Here is a 15,959-nt window from a genome sequence, read left to right on the forward strand (position 1 = left end):
CAAGTTTTGATTAAAAGTACTGTGTACTTTCACTGTTTTTGTAGATACGGATTTCCCTGAATAACCACGATTTGAAGGGTTAAGTCTGAAGTCGGCTTCTCATTGACAGTTAGCATGTTAGCTGCTAATGGATAAAGTCGGACATTTCAGCCTTGCTTTGCACAGGAACAACAAAGCGGACTTTCTCGTTGGTCGATATTCACATTTACAAGTTCTTGGTATAAATTCGAGACGAGCGATGGCAATCGTCACAAAAATCTGTGATCTTGGATCTAAAACGGCGGTCGCACATGCTATATGCTAGTAGATGCTAACAAGTACTTCAAGCTGGTTTTGCAAAATTGGCAAGCAAAGTTTTCGTAGTTTATTAAAAATGGCTGTTTGGGTCCGAGGGGAATCAAGAGACAATTTATTTGTTTGTTTTTATTTAGCTTTGCGTCGTACTTTACCGCGGGGGTTCAGATACAGGCGCACTCCTGGGGCATGAGGTTGGGCAGGGTCTCGCGTTTGAAGGTGTAGCCTCCGTCGGACGTGGTGGTGATCGCCAGGGACCGCATGGTCCCCGGGACGGGAGCGCAGCACTGCGTGACGCCGTCCAGCGGGAGGGCGGCGCCGTCCGGCGCCGAGCAGTTCCCGTGGCAGTAGTGGAAGGTGAGCGCCTTGGGCTGGACGACCCAGCTGTCCCAGCCCAGCTCCTCGAAGCTGATGTCCACCGCCGCCCGGCGGCAGAATCTCCGGCCGGGCGCCTCCTGCGACGGCCGCTGGAGGAGGTGGACCGCCGAGGGCGACCAGGGTACGGCGGCGGCGGCGCTCCGCGGGAACCTCGCAACGGGACGACTCCGTCCCACGCGGAGGTGGAGGAACGGCGTCTCGTCTCCGTCGGCGAGGCAGCGGCAGGAGTCGCACACCACCTGGAGCAGGAAGGGGCCCCTGGCCACGAGCGCCAGGACGCCCCCGTCGAGGTCGTAGGCGGTCCAGCCGTCGGGGTCGGATGCGGACGGGGAGCCGGCCGCCCGGCGGCGTCCCGCGGCAGCGGCGGCGATGAAGAGCGAGGAAGACGAGTTGGCGTTCGGGCCGGCGTAGAACCAGAAGCGGGCGGAGGTGAGCGCGGCGTCCCGGATGGTGACGGACGGACGGAAGCGGTACGTGAAGGAGTCGGGTCGGACACAAGAGGAATCTGTGTGAGACGAATCCAACTTCTCATGTTAAAATGTTCAATTCAAGCAAGATCACCTGTGACCACCAGGTGGCAGCAGTGAGCCACTCTGGTTCCCAGTTCACTTTCATCTCTTCTTGCGTCCGCCGCCATTTTTCTATTAGAATCTAATAGTTCAACCCAAATAGATACGGGATTTTCTGGCCTGAACATAAATCATATTTTATAATAGAAAATATTACATAATGTAAATTTAAGGCGCGAAAAGCTCACGTCAATCACTTAAGTGGCTACGATATTTTTTTTTTTTTGGCCAAATTTGAATGGAAAATCACCAAAAAACCAAAAAAAATCACAGGTTAGCATATTATTTCCACTCTATTTATTTACATTCATTTTAAATTATTGATTTACAGCCACAAAAAAAATTCTGGTCATGAATGACTAATTTGTGGCCACGAAATTCTACTTTTGGCTAAAATAAATTCTACTTTTGGCCACAAAATTTACAATTATGGCCAAAAGCATATGAATCTGGGTCCATGAAATAGCATTTTTGGAAACAAAATATTAACTTCTTGCCAAAAATATAAATCTGGGGCCAAAAAAAATCTCAATTTGTTGACACAAAATATCAATTTGTGGCTATGAATTACTCTTTTGGGGCCACAAGTTATTATTTCGAGGGCACGTAATGGGAATTTGTGGCTATGAACTACAAAGTTGGGCCCAAAAAATATGAATTTATGGTCAAAAATTAACAAATTTTAGGCACAAACAAATATGAAATACGAAGTTGAGCCCATGGACTGTATATTTTATGCAATAAAATATTAATTTGAGGCCATAAATTACTACTTTGTGATGAAGAAAGCAGAAATGTTTCGTCTTCATCAGGACTTGGTCAAATCTTGAAAAAATGTCGAGTCAGCAAATATATCAGTTCCATTTTCACTGCATTTGCTTTAAAAGTTTCCCACCTGAGCTGGGGAACAGAATCATTTGGGACGAGTCCTCGTCCGTCCCCGTTCCCGGATCCCCCGCCGCGGACCTGCTCGCCCTGGGGAGCCGCGGGCGCCGGGCCCCCGGCCGCACCCCGACGCCGTCGCTGCGCCTGGCCGGCGGGGGCTCGTCCAGCCCGAGGCCGTCCAGGACCCGACCTCTGACCCAGGACAGGACGATCCCGCGGGGCAGCTCCTCTCCCCTGCCGACACGCGTCACGCCGTAGAGCCACAGAAGAGCCAGGACCGCGCGGGACGCCATCGCCGAGCCGTCCTCCAGACGGGGAACGTCTCGTGGGTTTTGGGATTTGTTTGGTTTTTTTCCCCGCGCCCTTATCATCGTGTGGAAAATTCACTTTCCACACCTGCTTTCCCACCGAAGAAGCGTCTTTGTTTAGTAGATCGAGACGCTTCCTATCAGTCTGGCCTTGAATCGTTTAATCCTCCTCGGAGAAATCTTTTCATTACTTATGTGTTTCTAAACAAGCTCTTATTATATCATTTTATTTGGTGGCCGGATATTAAATTATTATTAAATGCACTGACAAAAAAACCCAACATAAAATTATAGTTTTGGCCGAGAAAATGACTAAAAACCAAGGTTGTTTTTTTTGCAGCATCAATTTCTTTGGTAAACAGTGGCCACTCTGGCCAAAAGTTGTAATTGCAGCAAAAACAATTGCACTCCTTTTTATTGCTTCGTGGCCTAAAATGTATATTTTGTGACCTAATATTACTACTTCATGGCTACAAATAAGTATTTAAAGGTGTCAAAGTAGATTTTGTGGGGGTGGGAATTATTTTCTGGCTACAAATTAATATTTTGTGACCACAAATGTCCATAAGTTAGGTTTTTTTTTGCCTAAAATTTCAATTTCATGCCCCCAAATTAATATTCTGTGGCTTCAAATGACCATGTTGTAGCCACAAGTTAATATTTTGTGGACACAAATTGATATTTGACAGTCATGCACATGTTTTGAAGATTAAAAAACAAACCAAAAACTACATTTTAGTCAATATTGTAACTTTAACAAGGGAAAATTGGCTCTGTGTGTGTGTGTGTGTGTGTGTGTGTGTGTGTGTGTGTGTGTGTGTGTGTGTGTGTGTGTGTGTGTGTGTGTGTGTGTGTGTGTGTGTGTGTGTGTGTGTGTGTGTGTGTGTGTGTGTGTGTGAGAGAATAGGTCATCCATGGCAGGGCCGAGGAATGTGACCTATCTGCAGCGGTGCAGCTGTCGAAGGGGGCGAGGCGGCGACGCAGGGGGGAGGAAGACGGACAACAGGAGCCCCTTTAAGTCCCCGTGAGTCTGAAGAGGTTGGAAGTGGACTTTTTGGTCGGAAGGCCCGGGGTGGTTTGACCTTTACGGGGGGGGTGGGGTGGTTATGGAGGGGGGGTGTCGCTCTCTTTCTAAAGGAAAGAAGCCGCTAATGCCTCGTGAGCTCGGTCGGACTTACACCTCCGGCCGGCGCTCGCTAAAAGGACGCCGAGAGTCGCAAATGATTTGAGACGGGATCTGTGGCTCCGTGGATCCGGTTGCAGTTGCTCGGACTCTGCGGGGATGTCCGAAGAGACTCCCGTCGTGGGGGGGAGGGGGAGGGGGGCAAAAGTGAGGTAGGTCTGCGACGTCTTTCTACAAGTCTATTTTCGAGCGGCGTCGGCAACGTCCAAGCGCCGACCCTTTGTGGAACTTTTTCAAACCCTCCACTGGATTTGGCTTTCAACGGACGCCACATCGTTAGCATGCGGTACGACGGGTTCAGGTGTCAAGGATATGTCTTCTTCCTGCCGCCGCGTCGCCACGGTTCAACGCTTTTTTTTTTGTTTTGTTTGGGACGTGGGGTGCCAAGAACACCTGGCAGCTCGTCTTAAACTTTGACGGTTCTCGTGCAGAATTGTCCACTTTGGTCCAAATCAGTTAAAAAAAAAAAAAAAAAAAAAAACTCTCATCCTTCTATTTATTTACACTGTCAGTTTATTGTGACCCGTTTTGGCACAGATCGTTTTTCGACAATGCTAGCAGAAAGAAAAAGACGCACGCGTCTATTTTTTCAGCAAATCCCATCAAGACTTCTACTGTAACCCTGTTTGTGTGCGCCACTTTATGTAACTTGCATATTCGTCAGCTTTTTAGTTGGTTCCTCGTTTTACCGAAATAGTGCGACACCCACAGGACAAATCAGGAATTGCAGTAAAAAAAAATACATTAAACCCTTTAATTACACATAGTTTTATTAATATACATTTTCTTTTGTTGACAAACTGCAATTTTACAAAATAAGAAAAAAAATGTTTTAAGTGTAAAACAGACCAGAGCTCTTATTTTACAGTTTCGAGAAGAAAAACTGGCATTTGTTGTGTTATTTGTGACAAAGTGACCACGTGGTGAATTGGATGGCTTTCTAATGTTTTTCCGTTTGATTTTGTGAAGCTTAAAGCAGAAATGTTTTTTTGTTTTTTTTTGTGACAATTTCAGTTCCTGTTGCAAAGACCCGGGTGAAGCGTCTTCCCTCTGATCCCGTCGCCAATGGAGCCTTCTGGAAGAGGAGTTCAGTAACTCCTTTCGATCCAAATAGCGATACAGACGGTGGGAGACAAGAAACCAAGATGGCCGACCGACGTGGGACCAAGGAACCCTCGGCGCCGGTTTTCACTCGGAAGCTCCGCAAGGCGGCGGTGGGGACGGGTTGCGACATCCGCCTGAGGGTGTCGGTGTCGGGACACCCCGGACCTTCGCTGGCCTGGTTCCACGACGACGAGCCGCTGCCCACCCCGGAGGCCCAGGACCCCGGCGGGCTGTGGATACGGGACTGCCACACCGGCGACGCCGGCCTGTACACCTGCACCGCCTCCAACGAGCTGGGGGAGGCCAGCTGCAGCGCCGTGCTGGCTGTGATGGACCTCGGTGAGGGTGCGTATCCAACTGACATCCACACACCTTCTTGTCAACGGGTTCCACGAAATCAAGGGTACCCCCTCAAAACGGAGTGATTTCGGGTTTTGAACCTTTGCCACTCATTGGCTTTGTATTCCGAGTTACATACATTTTAGAGTTTGAGCCACATATTCAAGGGATCTTCTCGGTATTTTCAAGAAAATCAAGGTTGTGAGTTATATTTGAGCTGCACATGTTGGGTGAAACCATAGCGAAAAGGCGGGGGTACCTTGAAGCTCTTTCTCTCATTGGGGTCACTGCCATTTGGAAACGGCAACATTTAGAAATATACTAATAGAAATCGACATCCATTTACACGGGAAAAACGATGAAATAGATGTAGTTAGCATGCCAGGCCATGAGTTGGCGCTGTTTGTTGTTTACGTGACACACCGAGTACAGTAGGCTATAAACAGTAGGAGTGGGTTAGGGTTAGGGTACAAGTACACTCGTATGGACAGACGAGCCAGCTGGATTGCGATTGTTGTCCACCTCGGGCGCCGTTTTCGAAAAGTTTCTATCGAGAGGGAGCCGGAGCATTTTCAACAAGTTCCACATCGAAAGAGCCATTTTTGGAAAATTTGCGGACCGTTTTTTTTTCAAAACGACCAAATCCCCGCCCCTTTCCCACCGGAGTCGGAGTGTTCTCAAACTTGTCCACTTTCGGAGCCCTTTTCAAAAACTTGCATTGTCCCACATTGGCCATGGAAAAAAGAGCCGACCGTCTATCACTTTCCCGAGAGTGGGAGGGGCTCGCCGTCACTCCATGCTTTCATGAGTACCTCCGTCGTACGCCAGAGAAATATGTACGTAGACGAATCTTCTGAACTTTGTTTTTTTCCGCAAACGGTTTGCGTCACGTCGTGGCAATGAGATCATTGTATTGCCGCGGAGAAAGTTGCGCTCACACGTCAACCAGCTGCGCACGCCCCAGCTGGCAAATCACTCAACACCTCTGGTTTTGCCCCCCCCCCCCCTCCGAAACTTCATCTCGGTTTTAATTCACCCCGATCAAAGCTACGGTCAAAACGAGTTCCACGCTGTCGCCTTATCTTCCTGACCTCTACCTCCCTCTTACGTCGGCGCTCCTCTCGCTCTCCTTGCGGTTATTTATGGCCGCGGTATGTGCCATGCCGGCCACAGGGCTCGTGCTCCAGTGATGTGTGGACGCCGCCGACACCCCCCCGCCCCCCACCCTCCCCTCATTCCATCACTTCTCCGATTGCACCGACAGACATCACGGATAAATATAGCACCGCCGCGGTCAAGACGCGGCACTGTCACACTCAATCAACGACCGGCGTGCTGGAATAGAGACGTGTGTGTGTGTGTGTGTGTGTGTGTGTGTGTGTGTGTGTGTGTGTGTGTGTGTGTGTGTGTGTGTGTGTGTGTGTGTGTGTGTGTGTGTGTGTGTGTGTGTGTGTGTGTGTGTGTGTGTGTGTGTGTGTGTGTGTGTGTGTTTAATAGCGGCTTTTGAGTGTCGACTGTCGCTTTAAGAAATCAAGCAGGGTGCCACTGTGTCACCGGGCCAGATTATTGACGCCGGCCTCTGTCGGGCCTCCGAAGGCCGGAGAGACGGTTTATCCGTCGACTTTGTGAAGGAGCATTCTCAGACTCGCACCTGCAAGCCGTCGCCGATCAGGCAATCAGACGCGCAAACCCCCGCGAGGGGTTCCCACGCGGGAAATCTGTAAAATTCGTTGCAGGGTCGCGCTAATTCGTCGTGACTTTGTCTCGAGTTTCTAAAACATCTTTAAGTCACGTTAAAGCTGTTTTATGAGGATTAATGATCCGACCAAGGCGCCGGTTCATACGGGGTTTCAAGCGAAAACCCATAGTTTCACAGCAACTTTTTGAAAACGAGGCACGTGGCATGCCAGGCCACTAGTTGGTGCTAGTGTTTGTTTTTCTAATAAAACCCCACACACATGCATGCAGAGAACTATACGCTATAACCATTAACGATGGGACAACACTCGAGTGGACAGACGACCAAGTTGGATTGTTATTACGGTGACTGTCAAAATAAAAGTCCCAGGAGAATATGGACTGGGAGTCATGACACTCTGGAGGCCGCCACCTACTGAGCATGTGCAGAACAGCACTGTGGAGAAGCATTGTTTCTAAGTCTAAGCATTTATTTTGAAATGTTCCACCTTGGGAGTTCTTTTCGAAAAGTTGCATCACCCCCCCCCCCCACTGTTAATATGTTGTCAATACATTTTCTTCCCATTTCTACTTAGACTGTGTCAGCGTTTTCAAAAAGTAATTTTTATCCCATTTCCACAGAGACCGGGTAACGGCGTTTTCAAAAAGTGGCATTGACCCCTCCGTTACCATGGAGTGGAGAAAAAGTGTTCTGTGGCTCTGAGTACCATTTTTTCTGCAATTCCTCCAGAAAAGACAAGTACTTAACACTTCATTTATAGGGAAATCAGTCCAAACGGGTATTTTTTTCAGTAATACCTTCGGTACCTGCTGCTGGTGACGGTGCCAGATGTCAGCGAAGGCTGTGGAGGGAGAAAGAAATACGCAGAACATTTTAATTATTTTTTTAATTCACGAGTCTGAATCGATGTCCTTGATTGCTAATCAGATTCGTACTGATACATTCATACTCCACTGCCTTTCACTCGGTCCCTCGGTGAATTATTTTTTTTTACTTACTTTGCCGCATTCGCCCCGTAGCTGCAAGGAGTACCGTCTCACGCAGAGCCACCTCGCTCCAACCGAACCTCCGTCTTGTTGTTAATGCACATGGAGCCCGTCACCAGTGTCGTAGTACAACATATCACACTTGTGCTAGAGTTTCACCACCACCCCCTCACCCCCCCGGCCAAAGCCGAGTGACCCAGAGAGGACGGCGAAAGGTCGTTTGGTTTCTGTGCCGCAGCAGGTTTTAATCTCCTGCTATAACCGTGGGGGGGGTGGGACGCTTTCTGAAAGGGGCGCAGAGGGAGAGTACCGTGCACTTGGAAGGGGGTCGTACGGTTGCGGGACTTGAAATAGACAACACTCCGAGACATGGGTTGAAGATCCTTGGTCGCGTTTCGCAAAAAACACCCGAGAAGACAGCCCCAAAAACGGGAATCAAAGATGAGGTACGGACTCTCCCCGAGTAAGGTCTTTCCATCGCCACGTCGGTGTGGCAGGTGTTCGCCACGGAGGTAGTCCTCCCAGCTGCTTTTTGACGGATTTGAAAGGAAACCACGAGGCATGTCGAGGAGGGAGCTACTCGATGCTCGGAAGTCTTTGAGGAGCGTCCGGGAGGAAGCGAGTGGGCCCAGAGGCAAGAAGCAGAGAGGTGAGAAAATACAGAGAGTGTGAGACTCCCGGTTTATTGGAGATCCCTGAATGGGCCGAGGTCACTGTGGCGGGGAATTCTATCAGTCGAGGTGACGGAGACGAGGCCTTCATTGATTTGCTCTGTCTTGTCCAGAAAATTAGGCATGAAAAACCACGGTATACCCTTTAATAGTGATGGTTATGGGATACTTGTTTATCGGGTTCTTGATTATTGGGTTATTGGTCACGCACTGCAGCCCCCCCCCCTTCCCCGTGTGTTTGCGTTGGCATACCGCAGCAGGAGTAATCCGTGTCTGCTTGATGAACTCGCATTCTCCAGACATTAACTTCAAGTGGATTAAGTGCGATTAATTGGGTCGTCCGCGCTCGCGACACAGCTGAGGCAACATGTAGAGCTGGCGCCGTTTCACTCAGTGTTTGGCCTGGCGGATGCTGCGCTTGTGCCGGCACACAGTCCCTCGCAGGAACCCTTTGGGGATTTGGTTGGGATTAGGTGCTAGGATCGGGTTACCCTGTGACTTGTCAACGCTGGCCGCTGTCATTCGGGATTTCCAAACTACCTCGGAATATGAATTGACAATGCCGCCTTTTTTTGTTGTCTTTTTTCGTTGGCAGCTTTGCGGTCATTGTTGGGGTGGTCGGTGTGGTTCTAAGCTCTGAGCTTGGGCTGTGATTTGCCCGCAGACTAAACACGGCGTGACGGAGGTATGACGTGGGAATCAAGACGAGGCTGACCGGGCTTACCGCACTCATGTTTGGAAGGAAATCAAAGTTCATGAAACCCAGAAGAGACCCCAACCAGAACATTGAAATCAGTCCCAACAATCCCTACCCGTTTGAATCCCTCCCGCCGTTTTTTCGAAGTGAACGCGTCGGGAAGTGTCTGTCTTGTGCGTGGTGCTTTGAAAATGTTACTTTTCTAGCCTTGTACATGATCACGAAGCCAGAGCTGCTCAAGGTGAGGTAGAGATTCACCCGGCAGTCACGCAGTCTCATGCTATTCCTGACGGACCTTGGTTTAAAAAAACAAAACAAAACACAAAAAAACCCCAAAACAACAGACATGTACAGGAATGTCTGTTCCGTGTTGACCGGCCTTGATCTGGTCCGGCAAACAAAAAACCTGTACGACGTGTCGGCAGCGGGATCTGTTTTCCGTTGCCGAGAGATTCGGCCCGACTTGCCGCTGATAGAGCTGCGTGTGCCTGGAAGGCATCCATCGCGGAAAGCTTGCCTCTGTCACAAAATCAATGGGTTTCCGTGAAGTCTGCTCACTCTCTCTCCCCCCGTTCTCCAGGCTGATGATCAAACTCCACGCCGTACTGGTCCACGACCCTTTTAGTGCTCGTCAAGGCTTCCGTTTTTATCCACGTGCGCTGAACTGCTCGTAGCCGCTTGAAGCGTGAGAGACGCTCGAGAAAAATTAACCACCGATCAAATTGAATTATCTTTTCCTAATGGAATTTCGTGATCCCGAGACGTCACGGGTGCCGCTTCAGAAATGGACGCCTTGGGCTTTTCATTGGACGACGGTCATAGAATCTGGTGTTACGATGAGCTTATCGATTGGGGGGGGGGGGGCGTCACTAAGGGGTGTATCCCATATCACGCTTAAAGCATTGGTATTGATCTCCTCGCCGTCTCTTGGACCAAAATGCGTCTCTTTGGTGATGCAAGGGACATGCGACGGTGAATAGAGACTACGACCCAACGCATCTGTTCTCCCAAATCCTCCCAACAAGACAAACGTATATCATGTTTCACCGACACATATACAAAAAAAAACGGGAAGTTGTTTTGCAAAATATAGTAAATATAATGTAGAGACACCCGAGCAGAGATATCGGTGACGTTGCTATGAATAGTTTCGACATCTGGCCGTTTCTCATGACTGTGTATTTTTATTGGTACAGACGTGGGACACACCGGATCATAAACAGGTTTGGAGTAGTGCTTCAGAGTAGTATACATAACTTATGACCACTCGCTACGAAAGGTCTTCTATCGTAGAGCCACGAGTTTATCTCTTCAGTGCTTTGAGGGTCGGGAGGATTGAATTGATCACACTTTCTTCCTCTTGATTAATTAAAGTCTCACTGATACAGAGTACCGATATGAGTACTAACGTTTACCTACTTGCTGATATCGAGTACTGACATCAGTACTAACCATTACTGACTTGTCAATATCGAGTGCAAACGGGAATACAAACCTTGAGCTACTTGCTGATACCGAGTGCCGATACCGAGTGCCGATACCGAGTGCCGATGCCGAGTGCCGATACCGAGTGCCGATACCGAGTGCCGATACCGAGTGCCGATACCGAGTGCCGATACCGAGTGCCGATAGTGAGTGCCGATCGTGAGTACCGCTACGGAGCGCCGATACCAAGTGCCGATACAGAGTGCCGATACAGAGCACCGATACCGAGCGCCGACAGTGAGTACCGACAGTGAGTACCGACAGTGAGTACCGATATGAGTGCCGAGACGAGTACCGATATGAGTGTCGGTACAGACTGCCGAGATGAGTACCGATACAGACTGCCGATACGAGTGCCGATACGAGTACCGATACAGAGTGCCGATGCAGAGTGCCAGTACGAGTACCGATACAGAGTGCCGATACGAGTGCCGATGCAGAGTGCCGATACAGAGTGCCGATGCAGAGTGCCGAGACGAGTACCGACACAGAGTGCCGATACGAAGTGCCGACACAGGGTGCCGATACAGAGTGCCAGTACGAGTACCGATACAGAGTGCCGAGACGAGTACCGATACAGAGTGCCGATACGGAGTGCCGATACGGAGTGCCGATACAGAGTGCCGATACAGAGTGCCGATACAGAGTGCCGATAAAGGCAGATTTGGAAATAGTGTGCTCTGATGTTTGTTAACAATTGCACAAGCCTTTTTTACTGAAATTGTTTTTTTTTTTTAAAAGCAAAATACTTTCCACTCAAAGTGGAAATACCAGTCAAAGCGGATGGTATTTTGGTGAAAAACACAAAATGGAGGCAGCGAGCGGCGCACACACACACACACACACACACACACACACACACACACACACACACACACACACACACACACACACACACACACACACACACACACACACACACACAAATCCCATCTGAAATTTTCTGACTTCTTCTCCTCCTTCGTGAATCCTCATCTCTTTGTCTCTCCTTCCTCATCCTACCGTTGTTTTCTTTCCCATCTCCGCCTCCTCCTCCTCCTCTTCCTCCTCCTCCTCCTCTCATTCTCCGCTCTCATCCCTGCAATCAGGACCAGCTCAGACTTCCCACCCCCCCAATCTCTCTCTCTCTCTCTCTCTCTCTCTCCATCTCTCTCTCTCTCCCTCCCTCCATCGCTCTCTCTCTCTCTCGCTCTTTAAGAGCGACCAGCTGAGAGCTGAATCTGAATTCCGCCTCTACGTCACGGCTTGATGCCGCTCACATCAGCGGATACAGACACAAAGACACCTGGCTCCATCTGCGCCTCTTTCTCCGTCCTCTCGCCCGCCAGACCGGGAGCGTAAACACACCCACGCTCCGACGGCCGGCGATTTGAAACCTCTGATTCCTTACCCCCCCCACCCCCCCACTGCCCCCCTCCTCCATCTCCTCCGCCTCCTCTTCTCGTTTATTTTTGTCCGCCACACCCCGGGATGTTTTCGTGAGCTCATGCCACAGGTAATCTCTTGACAATGAAGAAAATTTGGTCCAAGAAGCGATTTCAGGTGAGTTCGATTTTTTTTTTTTTTAAAGAGACGCCACACCTTTTTTTTTTTTTTTTTTAACCTTTTAACTCAAATTCTATTGCTAAATTCCACATATGAAAGCTCAGCTGGACCCATCAAAAGCCTCGCCTGCGTTTCTTGAAATATGCATCTCTGCCCGGGCAGTTTTGTCGCGTCATAAGTAATTTATATTTCAGAATAAAAGTGTGTCAGTAGGGGAAACTCCATGGAGACGAGGAGAATCAGGGCAGACGCTCATAAAGGGCTAATTTTCTGACACTGGTTTTTTTTTTTTTTTTTTTTTTTGCGTCAATAACCGCCAATTTTTTTTTCCGCCGTTGGTTGCCGGGCGAGAGTTCATCCAATCGGCGTGCGAAGTGACTCATTTTTGCACTTTTGCTACTTTCGCCGTCCGCTGCAAAGCAGTGAGTCACTCGCGAAGGCGCATCTTGATTGACAGGCCGTCCGGAGGGGAAGAAGAAGAAGAAGAAGGGAAAAAAAGAAAAAAGAAAAAGGCTGTCTTCGCCATCTGCTTCATCAGCACAGATGCACGTCAGACATTTATGGATCCATCTTTATTATCCGGAGTAGCAATGTGAAGTATCCGCACGTATCCCTACATACAGCCCCAGATTCCGTCATAAAATAGTCCCATCAGGACCTTCAAATTTAAGCTTTTAAAGTTTTGCGACGTGCAAAAACATGGAATTGCCTCTATTTTCACATAAAACCAACTATCCTGTGTGAAAATGCCAATTTAAAGAGGCAAAATCCAGGGAAATATTGCATTATGGGAGTTTAATCTCCCATAATGCAATACGAGTTTAAACATAATGACGCTAGTTTGCTAGCAATGAGGTCGCCGCATGTGCAGTAGCAGCATTTTCGAAAATGTTTTGCCCCCCCCCCCCCCAGTTTCCATGGATATTGAGTGCCATCGTTTTCAAAAAGTTCCATTTTTAGTGTCCGAGTAGCGTTGTCTTGTAAACAAACACAATTTTCAAGTTTTCTGTCTTTACTTTAAAAAAGTGCAAACGGGGCCTAATGCTAGTTTGCTAGCAACAAGATGGCTCGCTTTCATGGCCATGATGGGTATTTCCACTTTCAAAAATAGTTGTATTTCCCCCCCGTTTCCACGGAGACAAAGTTGGAACATTTTTGATTAGTTGCATTTCCCTTGTTTCAACAGAGCATTTTCAAAAAGTTGCACCCCCCCCCCCCCCCCGTTTTCATGGAGACAGTATAGGAGAGTTTTCAAAAAGTAGCATTTTCAGCTCGCACCGTTGTTGCATAAACCGACACCCAAATTGCAAGAGTTCAGTCAACACGTGCCAACGAGACATTATGCTAGTTTGCTAGCAACAAGATAGCTCACTTTGATCACCGTGGTGCGCGGTCTTTTTGAAAACGTCTTTTTTTTTGCCCGACTTCAGACTGACCACGGAGACAAAAGTCCAAGCGTTGTCAAAAAGTTGCATCTTCAGTAACTTCGAACACCTTCATAAACAAACAACCAAAACGCCACGGATGTTTTTTAAGCAAACGGTAAATGCAAGTTAGCTAGCAAGCAAGGAAATTACTAGTTTTCATGGCTGCAGCATGCATTGTATCCCCCCCCCATTTCCATGGAGACTGAATCGGAGCATTTAAAAAAAAATCCAGTATTCAAAAAGTTGCATTTTCAAAAAGTTGCATTTTCAAAAAGTTGCATTTTTCCCAAAAATAAATTCAGTTTTGAAAATGTTGCATTGTCAGCAAGCACCGTTTTCACATAAACGGACACCCAAACATGACTTCATTTCAAAATGTGCTAACAGCACCTCATGCTAATTTGATAGCAAACACAATGGAAATAGTGGCTCGTTTTCCTGACGTATATCCCATCATAATTTCTAAAGATTATGGGATGTTTACTTGTGGTAAACGTGACTTTTTCTTTTTTTCAAGCAGTACAAAGCAGGATCGCTTTTTTAAAAAAAAAATGTTTTCGGCTGTTTCAATAATGCATGGTATTAATGCCTTGTATCTTGTTTCAGAGGACTGGGCACTCCACGCGGACATTTGGCAGATTCACCCATGGTGTGTTGTCAGTATGAGCTTTTTTTGATGTTTTTATTTATTTATTTATTTTCCACAAACCGTTCTGTACCTTTTCTGTTTTTCCCCCCCAAAAAAAAAAAAAAATCGACCGTTATTGGTTTCGTGCCTTCGGAGCAAAAAAAAAAAAAAGCATGTGCGTCACTTTGATTTATCTGCTGTTGTTGAAGATGTGTTGACTGGATGCAGATGGTTTTGGAAATCTACACCCCCACCCGCCACCCCCTTACTTTCAAATAAAAAAAAAAAAAAAGAAAAGAAAAAAAAAGACACATGCTCCGAGCTCACGGCGATTGTTCATTGGCTTTCCGCGATTATCTAATCAGGAAGTGACTGGATGTTTGAGGCGCGATGAGGTGCGACCGCCGCTCCACAGCCTCTCTCTCTCTCTAACCAGTCAACGTATCTGTCGGCCGCCCCGGCAGCCCGGCTGGCCATTCTTTAGACTCTAATGGGCACGAAGAGGATTGGCCGTGTGGGTGAGAGAGATGCTGGTTTCCATAGTAACGGTGCTCTCCCGTCTGCCCTCTCTTGCTGCCACTATGGAAGCGAAGTTTTCCGCTCCTGCCGAAAGCAAAGCTATGGTAAAAAAAACAACCTGCCTGTCGTTATTTCTTCTTTTTAATTCTCCATCCGTCTTCATTCCTTTCCACCGTTGCAGTATTGTTTTGTTTTTTTTCTGGAACCCCTCCACCCCCCCCCCCCCCCCCGCCCCCACCACCCCTTCCACCCCCCCCCCCCCATCCCCCCGTGTCTTTCTTTAAGCCACAGCAGGCTCCATGTCACGCTTGAGCGTCAACCCAATCATTCCACCGCGGGGCGCTCTCTTCAAAACATCCCCCGCTCCTCCTCCTCTTTCATCTTTGCGATGTCTAATTTTTTTATTTTTTTATTTAAAAAAATGTTTTATCTCTAGACTCTGAGACCACAGAGGATGAGACCACCGAACCCCAGATGGAAACCAAAGAAGGGGCCGGGAGGCACCAGGACAAAGCCGGCCGGAGACCCCCAGGTACGTGGCCTGCCGTTCCCCGGCGGGAGGCCCGTTTCCATGACGACGGTGCTCGCAGTCAGAAAGTGTAGCCGCGTGAAACAGTTCAGACACCGTCTCCGTGGAAACGGGGGATAATGCGACGCTCGGAAATGCGCCGTCTTCGTGTAAAAAAAATAAAATAAAATGGGCACAGCGCAACTTTTTGGAAACGCTTGGAATCTGTCTCCGTGGAGATGGGGAGTGGGGGGGGGGGGGGGCACTATCTTTTCGAAATGCTCTGTCTTCGTTGTAAATGGGGAGGGGGGGGGGGGGGGGGGGGAGAATAACACACGTTTCAGGAACGCTCCGACTCCGTCTCCATGCGAATGGTAGAAACAGCCACTTTTTGAAAACGCTTGTACTCCGTCGTCATAGAAACGCTTTTTTTTAGAAATGCTCCTTCATATAAAAAAGGGGGGAAATTCAACATTTTGAAAATGCTTGGGATTCCGTCGCCATGGAAATGGCGAAAAACACCACTTTTTGAAAATGCTCGTACTCCATCTCCATAGAAACAAGGTATAACACAACTTTTTAGAAATGCTCCGTCTTTATGTAAAAGGGGTAAAACGCAGCGATTTTGAAAACGCTCGGACTCGAATTGAAATGGGAGAACACGCTACTTTTTGGAAAACGCGCGGACTTCCCAGTCCACATTTGTCCTGGGACCTGGTAGTTTTATTTTGACG

The 15,959-nt window shown here is 48.2% G+C and overlaps 2 protein-coding genes across 2 annotated transcripts in view; one reads left to right on the forward strand and one right to left on the reverse strand.

The window, feature by feature from the left end:
- Positions 1 to 458: 458 nt before the first annotated feature.
- On the reverse strand, positions 459 to 2,497 carry inha (inhibin subunit alpha; the record flags this gene model as incomplete). Its single annotated transcript, XM_080520182.1, has 2 exons — positions 459 to 1,177; positions 2,137 to 2,497. The coding sequence occupies 2 exons, from the start codon at positions 2,495 to 2,497 to the stop codon at positions 459 to 461; spliced, it is 1,080 nt and encodes a 359-aa protein (XP_080376308.1).
- Positions 2,498 to 4,525: 2,028 nt separating this feature from the next.
- spega (striated muscle enriched protein kinase a) overlaps positions 4,526 to 15,959 on the forward strand; it is a 36,122-nt gene continuing 24,688 nt past the window's right edge. Inside the window, 2 exon segments of the mRNA XM_080520183.1 lie at positions 4,526 to 5,066; positions 15,154 to 15,249. Coding sequence (XP_080376309.1) covers positions 4,763 to 5,066; positions 15,154 to 15,249 — 400 coding nt within the window. The 5' untranslated portion in view covers positions 4,526 to 4,762.

This window comes from Blennius ocellaris (assembly GCF_963422515.1).
Source record: "Blennius ocellaris genome assembly, chromosome: 24".
Taxonomy (NCBI): Eukaryota; Metazoa; Chordata; class Actinopteri; order Blenniiformes; family Blenniidae; genus Blennius; species Blennius ocellaris.